The 15700-nt window shown below is 48.0% G+C and overlaps 2 protein-coding genes across 9 annotated transcripts in view; one reads left to right on the top strand and one right to left on the bottom strand.

The window, feature by feature from the left end:
* RAD51C (RAD51 paralog C) overlaps positions 1-12492 on the bottom strand; it is a 156347-nt gene extending 143855 nt beyond the window's left edge. For 3 of the 4 annotated variants that reach the window (XM_040336823.1, XM_040336825.1, XM_040336824.1), the window contains exon 1: positions 12312-12492. In XM_040336823.1, coding sequence (XP_040192757.1) covers positions 12312-12429 — 118 coding nt within the window. In that variant the 5' untranslated portion in view covers positions 12430-12492. The remainder of the gene's footprint in view (positions 1-12311) is intronic. The other variant, XM_040336822.1, reaches the window with a different exon arrangement.
* A 45-nt stretch (positions 12493-12537) lies between these two features.
* TEX14 (testis expressed 14, intercellular bridge forming factor) overlaps positions 12538-15700 on the top strand; it is a 639745-nt gene continuing 636582 nt past the window's right edge. For all 5 annotated transcript variants that reach the window (XM_040336821.1, XM_040336817.1, XM_040336820.1 and 2 more), the window contains exon 1: positions 12538-12803. In XM_040336821.1, coding sequence (XP_040192755.1) covers positions 12745-12803 — 59 coding nt within the window. In that variant the 5' untranslated portion in view covers positions 12538-12744. The remainder of the gene's footprint in view (positions 12804-15700) is intronic.

Here is a 15700-nt window from a genome sequence, read left to right as displayed (position 1 = left end):
GACCCGGATGCCATGGTACAATACCGAGGTACACCTGCTAGCTTATTGGTACTTGGAACTATAAATAGTTAATTGTCCAAACACCTGTTTGGGGGATAAAAAAATGCCTCCTCTCCCCTAGATGACCTTTTTTTTTTTTTTTTTTTCAAATCCAGGAAAGAAAAAGCATTCTGTCCCCCTAAGTAGTATTGCCAAAGAAAAACTATTGAAATGGAAAAGAACAGCCTATTTCTAGGCTTGAAAACAGTCTTCTGAAGACTGTAATATCTTTTGTGGCCACTGTGTGTCCTCAACGCCCCGTGCTGCCGCTCTGTTCTTTCCCTCCTCAGTTCCAATCTTAGAATGAGCTGCTGGAACGAAAAAGGAAGGGCCGCCCCTTCCTTAAGCAGCTGACCCGCCCTTCCCCCCTCAGCTCAACGGCGCGAATTGCGCCTATAACACGGGGATGCGCGCGCCCGCCGACAGGGGGGGGGGGTTGGGGGGAAGGGAGCCTCTCCACGAGGAGGTCAGCGTCTGCCTGCTTTGAGGAGGAAGAACCGATGGAGCACCGCCTGGAGGCCTGCAGGTAAGCACAGCTCTCTGAACACACACACCATCACACAGGCCCCACTCAATGCTTTTCCAACACTACAAGGGAGGTCACTTCTTATGGGGAAAAATACACATAGAGCCATCCTATCATTAAAGATATGTGACTAGTTTGCCAGATGCAGTGCATAACTTTAGGCATGTCCCCTGTGACCCCCCAGAAAAAACCTGCTAAGAACCAAGTTCCGCAAGTTTTCCCCTCACTTACCTGCTCCATGCCGCAGGACTTTGCCAAGCAAGAGGCCCAATCTTCCCCCATCTCCGTGGGGCTGTCTAGACCTTCAGGCCCTGGGTTCCTATGAAGGATCCACTGTCCTGGGCCCATATAGCACCCTGGCAACAGAAACATTAGGCCCCCAAAGGTTTCTAAGTTCTGGGACCAGGGTCCAGCTCTCTAAAAAGAAAAGCATTATGGGCTATACCCCAAGGGTTTGGGGTCCGGTTACTGACCACTTTAGCACTGAGGCCTTTGGACAGAACCGGTTAGCTCACCTAATCCCAAGGATGCGGAGGCAAGCTAAACCATGACCAACACCTAAGACACTGGCGTAAAAACTGAGGTACTCCTCCTATGGGAGGGGGTTATATAGGGAGGGGCATTTCCTGTTTGAGATTGCCAGTGTCAACACCTGAAGGTACTCCATATAACCCATATAGTAATGAATGCCGCTCTGTGTCCCGTGATGTAACGATAAAGAAATAATCTTTCGACACTGACTTGGGTGGGTGGCATTGCAGTAACTATTCTGGCCACATCACTAACGATCTCTGGATAAACAAGGATGGCTTCTTCAACAGTAAGTTTTGATGAGCGATCATACTTTTCAACTTCTTTTAGTGCTTTATAAAACTCCTGTTGGAATTTTTTTATTTGGACACTTACTGGTTCTCTAACATGCGTTCCCTGTAAAAGCAGAACACATCACTATGGAAAGTATAAGTATTGCAGCTCCTAATTGTGCGTTGTGTGCCATATAGTGAAGCACATGAAAAGCATGCTTCTTCACGGTCACTTAACGTGTTCGTTTTGCGGTTACGTGAGGCACTGCATGCATTGGTCTTTATTCTTACAGTAGAGAAGTCATTAATTAGAACTTTTTGTGAATTGGGACATTTAAACTTGCTTTTTTTTTTTTTTATTCCAATCTAAATTTAGTAGGAGTCGGAGCATTGTTTGCCGACTCCGACTCCAGGTACCCAAAATTTCCCTCGACTCCGACTCCACAGCCCTGGTTACAGTTACAAATTACTCCTCTGAAAAAGTAATTGCGTTAGTGACTCAGTTACTACATTGAAAAAGTAATTACCGTATTTATTGGCATATACTTAAAATAAGGGGAAAATCGTGTGTGCGCGATATACGCCGATACCCGTGCTCAGTTTGAACGCCGCCGTCGACATATACCGAGCGCAGTACACTCGGGTACAATCGGCCAGGCTCGTGGTCACACTCTGTGACGTTTATGCATGAGAAGCCGAGCGTGCCCGAGTGTACTGCGCTCGGTATATGTCGGCGACGGCATTCAAACACAGCGCGGGAAGCGGGGATTCGACTCGGAGACAGCGCGGGAGAAGCGGGGAGGACACCACCGAGGCCGCCGGACCGGACAAGGCCGCCGTTGGAGGCCTGGCAAGACACCAAAACTGCAAGTAACTGTAAGTAATAAAATGTTTTTTTTTTACAGGAATTTCAGGTCAACATTAGGGGTGCACGCTATACACCGGAGCGCGCAATACCCTGATAAATACGGTAGTTACTCAGCAAAGTAACTGACTTTTTTTTTTATATTCTACAACATGCCTCACTGTGCCATCTGTAACATGCCTCACTGTGCCATCTGTAACATGCCTCACTGTGTCATCTGTAACATGCCTCACTGTGCCATCTGTAACATGCCTCACTGTGCCATCTGTAACATGCCTCACTGTGCCATCTGTAACATGCCTCACGGTGCCATCTGTAACATGCCTCACGGTGCCATCTGTAACATGCCTCACGGTGCCATCTGTAACATGCCTCACGGTGCCATCTGTAACATGCCTCACGGTGCCATCTGTAAGCTACAGATGGCACAGTGAGGCATGTTACAGATGGCACAGTGAGGCATGTTACAGATGGCACAGTGAGGCATGTTACAGACTGTAACATGCCTCACTGTGCCATCTGTAACATGCCTCACTGTGCCATCTGTAACATGCCTCGACGATCTCCCTACCTTCTCCTGTTTGCCGAGATGTCAGACGCCTATCACGGATGTCCTCTCGTCCGAGGCCGAGGATGAGAAGGCATCCGTGATAGGCTGAACACTAAACAGAGGCTCTGCTGGGAAAATTAGTGTTCCGCCTATCACGGAACAGTCAGAGGAGGCGCGCTTTTTTAAATAATGGATGGCCGGCGGCTGACACACAGGTAGGTGTAATTGCGGTAACGCCGTCCAAGTAATGGGAACGGCGTTACCGCGAGGGGAAGAGTAATCTGGTAGATTACTTGTTACCCTCAAAAGGGGCATCGTTAGGTAACAGCGTTTATTTTAACGCCGTTACTTAAAACACTGTTTATACCTATAGGTAAGCCTATAAAAAAAAAAAGCTTACCTGTAGGTAAAAAGAATATCTCCTAAACCTGTACAATTTAGGAGATACTGACCTTGCATGCAGCCGCTGACATTAGCGACGCATGCGCTCTGAAGGTCCGGCGCCGGCGGATGCTGCCGCAAAATAAGAGCTCCTTGCCGGAAAAAAGAACTCCCGCACTAATACTCTGGGGAGGTGATCAGGATTTTTTTTTTTTTTAAACACTGATTGTTTATGATCACATGGCCCTGTCTGTACCATGTGATCACTAAACAATCAAAGAGATCAATACAGTATTACACAATAAGTGTCATTAATCAAAGCCATTCATTGTACACAAAATTGTTATGTGATCTGCTGTGATTGGTCACAGCGATCACATGGTACTGGCAGTGGGCTGGTAGACTGATCTGTCATTTGCTGTGTCCAACGATGACAGATCGCGCCGGAAGGTTGACACGTGGGGGTTGCGAGGCATGATCCTGGGAGGACATCATTTCACATCCACCCAGGATAACAGGGCTGTATTGTAAAGTGACATCTGGGCAGGAAGCATTTAAAACAATATTTTACAAAAAAATAAAAAAAAAAGGTTGTGAGAATTTGCATGCCAGGAAGGTCAAGTCTGTCATTAAGCACAAGAATTAATGCGAGCACATGTTTATACTGTAGTATGGGACCTAGGAACTTGGGGTCTACACTGCAAATCCAACACTAGCACAGGCACCACTCTGCCTATTTAAAGTGGAAGTAAACGCTCTATAATAAGGCTTACCTGTAGGTAAGGTGAATATCTCAAAAATCTGCACTGTTTAGGAGATATTCACACTGCATGCAGCCCGTGCTGTTCCTTCAGAGCCCTGTGCCTTGGTCCGTGACTCCCATGTGAATGTGATGAATTTGCAGGACAGCCAATCAGATGGTTGGAGCATGCAAAACCAGAAGGAAGACCGGGTGAAGATGGAAGCCCTGTCAGCGCACCACTGGAGGGCTTCGTTCGAAGGCAAGTATTTTATAATGTGCTAGCATGCAATGCATACCAACACATTATGCCATTACCTTGCAGGATAAAAAAAAGGGGTGTGGTTTACCACCGCTTTAAACCCCAGCATGACTTGGGAAAGTTGCCGATGATCCTCAGCTATTTCTGTGACCTTGAGCTGACTCCATGGTTCTTACATTCTGTTATTGACCCTGTTTCTGGATCTATTCTGTTGCTGATCATGGCATGCTCTCCACACCTTTCTTACTGTCTGCCCATTTGTTACACCCTGCTGTCCACCTGAGCCTGACCTCAGCCTGTTTCCTGACCTCACTTGCTGTCTCGTTACAACCAAGGTATGCAGAATACCATCTCTGAATGCACATCACATAGAATCTTGAAGCAGACGGGCTACAGAAGCAGAAGACCACACCGGGTGCCACTCCTGTCAGCTTAGAACAGGAAACGGAGGCTACAATTTGCACAGGCTCACCAAAATTAAACAATAGAAGGTTGGGAAAAACGTTGCCTGGTCTGATAAGTCTCGATTACAGCTGTGACATTCAGTTGGTAGGGTCAGAATGTGGCATAAACAACATGAAAGCATGGATCCATCCTGCCTTGTATCAATGGTTCAGGCGGGTTGTGTAATGGTATGGGGGATATTTTCTTAGCATACTTTGGCAGGCAGGTTCACCCAGCTTCCCTTCATCCAGCATCCAACCTCTAAATCTCTGCCCTGCATGTACCGGTCTATGGTCCACCTGACACGGTCTCTTTCTCCCAGCCCTCCCCTACCAAACAATAGCCTACCCCAGCCGCATCTGTCACCTGTTCCATGCCGCCCGAGTGACTTACACTTAAGCCTGGCTGTATAGGACAGACCGCGGCTGAGGCCTAATCCATCCTCCTCCCACTGCCCCTTTTATACCTTTTCCTCCCTCTTTCTCCCGCAGAACTGCCAGGCATCGCTCTCCCCAGAACCCTCAGTGAGATTCGCAGTCAATCATAGACAGAAAATACACGACCTCATCACCCAGGACAACTTAGACTGCCCCTTCATTACGTAAAGTTGGCTAACATTGGATTGCAACACCATTCTTGGAGAACTTGTGCCAGAGAATTATGGTATCATAACCGAAAATAGACATGGGCAAAGAGGAGGAAGCCTGGCAGTGATATACAAGTCTCACCTTGCGCTCATCAAACCAGACCTACAGAGTTCACTGCCATCCATGAAAACTCTTAGGCTCCATTCACATTTATGCGACAAAACTAGAGGTAGACCGATATGGGTTTTTCTCTGGCCGATACCGATGCCGATATTTCAAAATTGGGGCGGCCGATATTTTAGGCCGATTTTTTGCGGCCGATATATTTTTTTTTTTTCATTATCTCAGAAAATCTAGGTTGGGGAGGAGGTTATTGTTTAGGGTGGAGAGGTAAAGTGTAGCCTATCAGTGTCCAACAGTGCCACCTCATTAGTGTCCACCAGTTCAGCCTGTCAGTGCACCCTCATCACTGCCTACCAGTTCAGCCCATTAGTGCCACCTCATAATTATTAAAAAATAAAAAAAAATACAGTCTTAGTCATTTTAAGGAGGGGGGTACAGAGAGGTGGTTGTGGAGGAGGGGGGTACAGAGAGGTGGTTGTGGAGGAGGGGGGTACAGAGAGGGCTGTAAAGCTACTTCTCTGTACCCCCTCCTCTACCGCCACCTCTCTGTACCCCCCTCCTCTACAGCCACCTCTCTGTACCCCCCTCCTCTACAGCCACCTCTCTGTACCCCCCTCCTCTACAGCCACCTCTCTGTACCCCCCTCCTCTACAGCCACCTCTCTGTACAGCCACCTCTCTGAACCCCCCCTCCTCCACAGCCACCTCTCTGAACCCCCCCTCCTCCACAGCCACCTCTCTGAACCCCCCCTCCTCCACAGCCACCTCTCTGAACCCCCCTCCTCCACAGCCACCTCTCTGAACCCCCCCTCCTCCACAGCCACCTCTCTGAACCCCCCCCTCCTCCACAGCCACCTCTCTGAACCCCCCCCTCCTCCACAGCCACCTCTCTGAACCCCCCTCCTCCACAGCCACCTCTCTGAACCCCCCCTCCTCCACAGCCACCTCTCTGAACCCCCCCTCCTCCACAGCCACCTCTCTGAACCCCCCCTCCTCCACAGCCACCTCTCTGAACCCCCCCTCCTCCACAGCCACCTCTCTGAACCCCCCCTCCTCCACAGCCACCTCTCTGAACCCCCCCTCCTCCACAGCCACCTCTCTGAACCCCCCACTCCTCCACAGCCACCTCTCTGAACCCCCCCTCCTCCACAGCCACCTCTCTGAACCCCCCCTCCTCCACAGCCACCTCTCTCTGTACCCGCCTCCTCCACAGCCATGTGTTGTGGAGAGGGTGGATGGTGCTAGGCGTGGGTGGGGATGCGTTGTGGAGTGGGATGGATGGTGCTTGGTGTGGGTGGTGATGCGTTGTGGTGATGCGTTGTGGAGAGGGGTGGGTGGTAATGCGTTGTGGAGGGATGTATGGTGCTGGGCGTGGGTGGGGATGTGTTGTGGTAATGCGTTGGAGAGGGGTGGGTGGGGATGCATTGTGGAGTGGGATGGATGGTGCTTGGCGTGGGTGTGGATGCTTTGTGGAGAGGGATGGATGGTGCTGGGTGTGGGTGGGGATGTGTTGTGGAAAGGGATAGATTGTGCAGGGGATGCGTTAGAGAGGGATGGATGGTGCTGGGTGGGGATGAAGATGATTATGTTGCATTGTGAAGATGGATGAGGATGACTCTGTGGGGATGAGAGTTACATTGTGAAGAGGATCTCCACAATGTAACTCTCATATCCACCCAGAGTCATCCTCATCCATTTTCTCAATGCCAGCCTGTCAACCTCAGCCAGGTTTCCCTTTAAACAAAAGTCTGCAGGGGGGGGGGGGGGACAGTAACACACACAATTTCTGTGATGTACCCTCCATCCATGCTGCTTCCTGGTATTTATACAATATCATTAGCATGAGACAAGCCGGAGCCTCTGCTGCCTGACTACTATAGTAACTCGACCCCAGCAGGAGATCGTGGCCAGCACTAGCTAAGCTTCTCTTCCTTCCCTGCTGAAGGGAGCATGCTGGCTGCTTGTAATTTTTTTTTGTGATGGACGCTGATGAGCTGACCAGCCAATCTGCATGCACATGATAGGGCTAGGTGCATGCAGATTGGCTGGTCAGCTCATCAGCGTCTATCACAAAAAAAATACAAGCTGCCAGCATGCTCCCTTCAGCAGGGAAGAGAAGTTTAGCTAGTGCTGGCCACGATCTCCTGCTGGGGGGAGTTACTAGTCAGGAAGCAGAGGCTCGGGCTTGTCACATGATGTTATTGTTCTTCTGCTACAGCTCGCCGGGGGAGGGGGGCGGGGCAGTGCGGTGCCAGTGAAACTTTTTCTCCCTCCCTTCTCCTCTACAGTGGCCAGCTGCCGCGCAGGTGAATGATTCATTTCACATGCTGCGGGAGCGGGGCCCTGGTCAGTACTGCTGGCGGCCGCGAATCGGCCTGACTTCCACAATAATCGGCCAATGCCGATTACTTAAAAATGGCCAAATATCGGCCGATATATAGGCCGACCGATATATCGGTCGACCTCTAGACAAAACACCCGACGCAGGACGCTTCTGCCACTAGAGGGGAGAATTCCCATTGCTGTCTATGGAGATGGTTCACATCTCATAGACGCCGAACGCCTGTCGCCTGAAAAAAAGTCCCGGACCCTTTTTTTCAGGCGACATTGCCGTTCGCCCATTGACAGCAATGGGAAGAATCTGAAAAAAAAAAAAAAAAAAGATACACACTCGCGGCAAAATACGCCACGTACGCCGCTGTCGCATAGATGTGAATGCAGCCTTACTCTGCAACTACAAACAACACCCCAGGACACCGTTCACATATTCTGTGCTATAGACGGCCAGGACCAAAGACGCATCTCCTCACATCACTAACGGAATTTATCTCAACGTATACATTGAACACCAAACACCTCCTGCTACTCTGAGACTTCAACCTCTGGGCTAATTCCCCACAGGATCCCATTGCCAAGGCCTGCATTGACCAATTAGAAGGACTAGGTCTGCAGCAACTAATAGGTGCACCCACGCATGTATTAGGTCATACCCTCGATCTTATCTTCAAACAGGATATAGACATTAACATAATGGAGAATAGACCGTTACCCTGGACAGATCACCATGCAATCAACTAAAAAATAATCAACAATACTGTCTTTAAAAAAAAGACAAACCCGTTAACATCACACTGGACAAGATCCCAGAAGAAACTCCACTCAGAACTCTTCAAAACCACATTATCAAATAAAATAACAACAATAAACCAAAATCAATCGACAGTGGAAATACTCAATTCCATTAAAGCGCATTTCCCGCGCCCCCTCCCTTTTTTTTTGCCATTATATTATTGAAAGAATATCAAATGAGTACTCACTTCTCTGCCGTTTCTAATCATCCGCACAGCGATTTAGTCTGAAATCATAACTTTTATTTTGTCAGGAAAGCCATTTCCATTTTGCTTGTGGGCATGAGAAGCCCACAAGCACTTACTTCCTTGTTTTGGTGAATGCTGAACTCCCAGCATTCACCGCCTCTCGTTCCCGCCATCTTACTACACCCCGCACTCCTGCACAGTAATGATAGTGAGAAGGGGGCAAGCGGACATATTGTTACACCCACCGGAGTTTTAGACTTCAGTTATTTTAAACACAAAACGGATACTGTATTTAAGCATATAAGCTCTAAGTTTTGTGTTGAAAATAACTGTGAAATCTAAAACTCTGGTGGGTGTAACAAGATGTCCGCTTGCCCCTCACTCTATCATTACTGTGCAGGAGTGTGGGGTGTAACAAGATGGCGGCGAGACTCCGCAATGACTCCTGGGAGCAATGAGAAGGATATGATGCACTACCCGCAGAAGAGGGGACAGGAAGCCGAGCGACAGATGCTGTAATCAAAAGGTACTGTCACAGAAAAAAAAAAAAAAAACGTCAGTTTTGTACTGCATTTTGATTAAACAAATGTTTAAAAATAGGGTGGAGCTCCACAAAGCTTTACTACAGACTGCAGACTAAATCGCTCCAAAACGCAGAACGCTCATACGAAAAAACAACTCCGGCTGGTTCAGTGACGCTCTCACACTATTGAAGCAAGAACGCAGAAGAGCGGAAGGCGCCTGGAGAAGAAACCCAACTACTGAAACCCACAAAATCTACAAATTAATCACGAAGAAATATCATAAAGAAATCTTCAAAGCAAAAAAAGTAAACTTCTCAATCATCCTCGCAAAAGCCCTGAATCGTCCGCATGAGCTCTTCAACTTAGTCGCGCAAAACATGAATCCAGCCTGCCTAGAGGCTCAGAATCATGATACTCAAGATTTTTGCACTGAATTATCGGATTTTAATTAAAAAAGTCAAAAATATCCGTGAAACAATTCAGCAAAATAAAACCACCAAGCCCGTCCCTACAAATCAAAAAGGTGACAATAATACAAATATACCACAATCTATAAAATTTAAACTTCAGCCCATTTCCATCGACACTAGAGATCGACCGATATTTGGCAGTTTTGGAGAAATCTGCATCGGTCGATTTTTATCCAAAATTAGGCAGATATTTAACATGGCCGCTAGCGGTGCCACGGCTCCGGAGCTAGGCCAAAGCCTTTCCTGATGCTGTGACCGCGGCGGCAATCCGTCACAGCATCAGGAAAGGCCGCGGCTTCGGCCTAGCTCCGGAGCCGTGGCCATCTTGGTACACCCAGCGCGGCAGCCAACCAGCGGGCCTGTAACAGCCAATCGGCGGCCGCCGCTGCCGACATCCTCCACTGTAAAAAAAAAACATCCCCTGACGTGCTGCGCGCCCTGCCTACAAACCCCAGAATGCAGCGCGGGCCGGTAACTGCCTCGGCCATCTTGTGGGGAAGGTGACAAAAATATCCGCAACTAAGGTTCCCAGAAGGGAGGACAGGATACCTGTGGAAGACAGGTATCCTCCCCCCAGAGTGCCAAACGTGGCACCGAAGGGGGGGGGGGGGAGTATAATGAGCGGAGGTTCCACTCCCCCCCTGTATAAATGAGGCCTAAGAGACAGGCACCCACCTGATGATACACATTAGAATACCCCACTGTCCATGGGACAAGCGACAGATATCCCAGGAGGCTTTGGAGAGTAGATGTCATTCTCACCTAGGTAAGAACACAGAAAGTGTGGGAGAATTCCCCAGAAGGGGATTAACTGCTTAAGGACCGCCACACGACGATATACGTCGGCAGAGAGGCACGGCTGGGCAAAGGCATGTACAGGTACGTTGCCTTTTTTTTAAAAGTCAGCAGCTACAAACACTGTAGCTTCTGACTTTTAATAAGGACACTTACCTGTCCTACTCGCTTGCGATGATGCCCCCCCCCCCCGATCACTGCAGGTCCCGCGCCGCCATCCTCACTAATGGAAACAGGCAGTGAAGTCTTACTGCCCGTTTCCTACTGCGCATGTCTCGCAACGATTTGTGAATGGGCGGCTGCTCTCTGGGATTACACACAGTTCCCAGAAGGCAGCGCGCCCCATTCACTAGAAGAGGATGCGGAAGAAGACCCACCGCGGATAAGGAAGAGGCAGATTAGGAACATCCACATAGCAACAGGTATTTCGGGTGAGTATAAAAAAGTTTTTTTCAATTTTTTTGCAGCATTTGTGTATTTTTTTTTTCAGGGTGGAACTTCACTTTAAAGAGGAGTTCCACCCTAAAAATTTACCTCCGCTTAACCCACTCCTCGCCCCCTTACATGCCACATTTGGCATGTAATTTTTTTTGGGGGGGAGTGGGGGCTTCAGGAGAAGGGGACTTCCTGTCCCACTTCCTCTGAGGGGCTGCAAAGGCGATACGTCATATTGCCTTTTGGCAGCCCCTCCCTGTAGGCGATCGCCTAGGACACGTGACAGGTCCTAGGCAATCGCCTGTCCAATCAAACAGCGCAGCGCTGGGCCGCACGCGCAGTGCCGCTCGCGCATTCGCAGTGGGTGCCCGGCTGTGAAGCCGAAAGCTGTCACGGCCGGGTGCCCACAGTGACAATCAAGACGCCGGCCGGGGGGAAGAGGAGCGGAGCCCCGGCCGGCGCGTCGCTGGAACGTGGAGCAGGTAAGTGTCAGTTTATTAAAAGCCAGCAGCTACACTTTTTGTAGCTGCTGACTTTTAATAAACTTAAAAAATGGGTGGAAAACCCCTTTAAGAGCCCAGCCGTAGATCTAGTGCGCACGCCGCCGGCAGCGTGCTTGCGACCCGGTCCTGAGCTCCGTGACTGCGCCACCGGTGTCCTGCGATCAGGTCACAGAGCTGAAGAACAGGGAGAGGTAAGTGTAAACACACCTTCCCTGTGCTTCCTAGTGAGAGTGTCACTGATCGTCTGTTCCCTGTCATAGGGAACGACGATCAGTGACGTCACACACCAACCCACGCTCCCTAACAGTTAGAATGACTCACTAGGAAACACTTAACTCCTTTGGCGCCCCCTACAGGTTAACCCCTTCACTGCCAGTGTCATTTTCACAGCAATCAGTGCATTTTTATAGCACGGATCGCTGTAAAAATGACAATGTTCCCAAAATAGTGTCCTATGTGTCCGCCATAATATCGCAGTCACGATAAAAAAAAAAAAAAAAATCGCTGATCACCGCCATTACTAGAAAAAATTAAATAATAATAATGCCATAAAATTATGCCCTAATTATTAGATGCTATAACTTTTGCGCAAACCAATCAATAAACGCTTATTGCGATTTTTTTTCCCAAAAATATGTTGAAGAATACGTATCGGCCTAAACTGAGGGAAAAAAATAATTTATATATTTTTGGGGGATATTTATTATAGCAAAACATATTGCATTATTTTCAAAATTGTCGCTCTATTTTTGTTTATAGCGCAACAAAGAGAAACCGCAGAGGTGATCAAATACCACCAATTCTGAGAGAAAGAGGGTTGAGATGGCTACAAATGGCTGGGGAGAGTTCATGTGTTGCATTCTCAAATGAAGCCCAGCTAAGGCAACCCCCATAACAAGTCCTGGTGATGAGCGTTAATCCTGTCCATACAGGTGACAGCAGCATTTACCTCCAGCCACTTCACTGACTGCCAAGTCTATGACATCGTGCAGTGTATGGAAGCCTGCAGCCACCAATCTCGCTCTGATGGCAGGAGCGATAGGAAAGCTGCCCACCTCCCGCTGCATACCCCGCACCGATCTTCCGTGCACACCGCCGCCAAATGACCAAGCCACGCCCAGCAGAGGGCGGGACCGGCGCTATAAAGGACCGAATTCAGCGACACGCGAACTGTAGTTCTAGCAATTCTGTTCTGCCAGTTGTTTTTTTAGGTTCGCATTAAAGTATGGAGTCGCTCATTCTAGCAGAAGAAGTAGCTTTATCATCGTCACAATGTTATATCGCTGGCTGTGGCGTGTTCTGCTAGGCTTAGCGGGTCTTCGGAAAAATGGCCGCCTCAGTCAGACACGCTGGAATGAGATGACGTCCTCTAGTGGCGGGACATGTACCCGCGCCTTCTAAGGTGCTGTGACGACGAAGAAGAAGGGTGTTGGTGGATGAGGTAACGGTAAAGATATGGAAGAATACTTAAAGTTGCTATCTGCCTAGAGCAGAATAAAGTGACATGTTGGAATCTATTCTCACTCAGCATTTGGATAATTCCCAGATATGTCTCTTTTTTTTTTTCACATTTATATTTATTTCTTGCATTGATGTCCTCAGTATAACAAACAGTAGGTATGCATATATGTCTCTTTCTAGTGTTCAATACTGACCCCCACAAACAGCAAATGCCACCAATGTGTAAAGAATTATTCTATCCTGCTATGTACACTTTTTAAAAATATGTTTTTTTTTTTGGGATAAAGTAGGAAGAATTTAAAGTATAAATAAAGGCAAACATTGTTTTGAAGTTTAGACAAAGCGGAGAGGAATTAGAACCCCTGCCAGGTTTTTATTGCTGTCTGTGTCCCCGTTAGGGAGATTCTCCTTCTCTGTTTGTCCTGTTTACTATTATTAAAAGTTAGGGCCCTTTCACACATACGGACCGTATGTCCGCATTTTCATCCGTCCGTTTGCGGATGAAAACGGGACATACATGGGTCCCTATGTGATTATGGGTTCATCCGCTGACACCCGTAATTTGTCCGCCTCCGCAAAGATCCGCATTTGCGGACGGAAGAAAATCCGATTTTTCTGCCGGATCGGATGAACACGGACATACGGTCCGTGCTCATCCGATCCCCCATATGGGAAGAGCGGAGGAAAGACAGGGCGGTCCCTGCACAGTGTGCGGGGACCGCCCTGTCAGCTCAGCTGGGATTTTACGGAGAATCCCCGCTGAGCTTTGCGGACACACAGAGTGGATCATTACTGATCCGCCCCGTGTGAAAGGGCCATAAAAGGGAATCCCAAATTGTATCTTCCACTGGGGACAATAGTTCCAGAGACTACCGGGGATTGTCCCCATCAGGGGTGTGATCATTTACTAATTGTCCAAGGGACTGAATTGAGGGGCCTAATCTACTTGTCCCTCATGACAATCTACTTGTCCTGATAAAAAAACAATAATTGCCCCAGACGCTTTTACCCCCTTAGTGACCAGGCCAGTTTTAGCGATACAGCACTGCGTTCGCATTAATTGACAATTGTGTGGTCGTGCAACGCTGTAACCAAAAAAAACATTGATGTCCCTTTTCCCCCACAAATAGAGCTTTGTTTTGGTGGTATTTTATCACCTCTGCGGTATAAACAAAAAAAGGCCGACAATTTTTCTATTATAATACATATCCAAATAAAATAAAAAATCAATTTAAGCCAGGGGTATCAAACTGGCAACCCTCCAGCTGTTGCAGAACTACAAGTCCCATGAGGCATTGCAAGGCTGACAGTGACAAACATGACAGACAGAGGCATGATGGGACTTGTAGTTCCGCAACAGCTGGAGGGCTGCCAGTTTGAGACCCCTGATTTAAGCCAATATGAATTCCGCTATATATTTTTGGTATAAAAATCCCAATAATCGTATATTGATTGGTCTTACGCAAAAGTTATAGCGTTTATGGACTTTAAATTTTTTTCATTGTTTTTACTGGTAATGGCGGCGATCAGCAATTTTTAGCGGGACTGCCACATTGCGATGGACAAATCTGACCCTAAGTGACACTTTTTGGGTACCAATGACACCAATACAGTGATCAGTGCTAAAAAAAAAATGCACCGATCACTGTATAAGTGACATTGGCAGGGAAGAGGTTAACTCAGGGGCAATCAAAGGGTCAAGTATGTTTCCTGCAAGTATTTTCTAACTGTGGGGGGCGGACTGACAGGAAGAACACAGAAATCACTGTTCCCGATTACTAGGAAGAGACGATCTGTGTACTTCCCTGTCAGAATGCTGATCTGCCTTGTTTACATTGACAGATATCTGTTTTGCCTCTCTGTGGAGTTATCGCTGGTGGCCGGCAGACATTGGGTCCGTCGGACCCACAGAATGACTGCTCCTCTGTGCAGCGGGTGCACGCCCACATTATTTTAACCGCTTGTAGCCCAAGGACGTCATATGACGTCTTTGACTTTCGGTGGTAATATCTGAATGATGCCTGCAGCTACGTTGTGATGTCACGTACGGGCCGCGGTTGTAAACATGAGATCATGATTTTTTTTTTTTCGATTTCTCATGCTTTCCAGTCTGGAGGAGAGATGTGTGGTCTTATTGACCCCGCATATCTCCATAAAGAGGACTTGTCACAAACGATTCCTATTACAAGGAATAAAAGTGATTAAAAAAAAAAGTATAAAAAGAAAGTAAAATTATATGTATTTTTTTAAAACCCCCCTGTTCCTGGTAGCTCGAGCCCGGGAGCGAACGCACACGCAAGTCCCACCCACATACTGTATGTAAACGCCGTTCAAACCACACATGTGAGGTATCGTCGCGTGCGTTAGAGCACGAGCAACAATTCTAGCACTAGACATTCTCTGTACCTCTTAACTGGTAACCCTGTAAAGTGTCGCCTTTGGAGATTTTTAAGTACCGAAGTTTGGCACCATTCCGTGAGTGTGCGCAATTGTTAAGTGTGACATGTTGGGTATCTATTTACTCGGCGTAACATGATCTTTCACATTATACAAAAAAATGGGCTAACTTTACTGTTTTGTTATTTTTTAATTCATGAAACAATGCCTGCCATTTTATTCCCTAGGGTGTCTGCTAAAAAATATATATATCATTTTTGGGGGTTCTGAGTAGAGGTTGTGGAACCACCTCTCTGTACCCCCCTCCTCCACAGCCACCTCTCTGTACCCCCCTCCTCCTTCACAGCCACCTCTCTGTACCCCTCCTCCTTCACAGCCACCTCTCTGTACCGCGCCTCCTCCACAGCCACCTCTCTGTAATGGGCGTGGGTGGGGATGCATTGCGGAGAGGTATAGATGGTGCCGGCAGCTGGGCGTGGG

The sequence above is a fragment of the Rana temporaria genome, chromosome 2 (assembly GCF_905171775.1).
Source record: "Rana temporaria chromosome 2, aRanTem1.1, whole genome shotgun sequence".
NCBI classification, from domain to species: domain Eukaryota; kingdom Metazoa; phylum Chordata; class Amphibia; order Anura; family Ranidae; genus Rana; species Rana temporaria.
The sequence above is the reverse complement of the archived record's forward strand: the minus strand, read 5'-3'. Positions and strand labels throughout refer to the sequence as shown.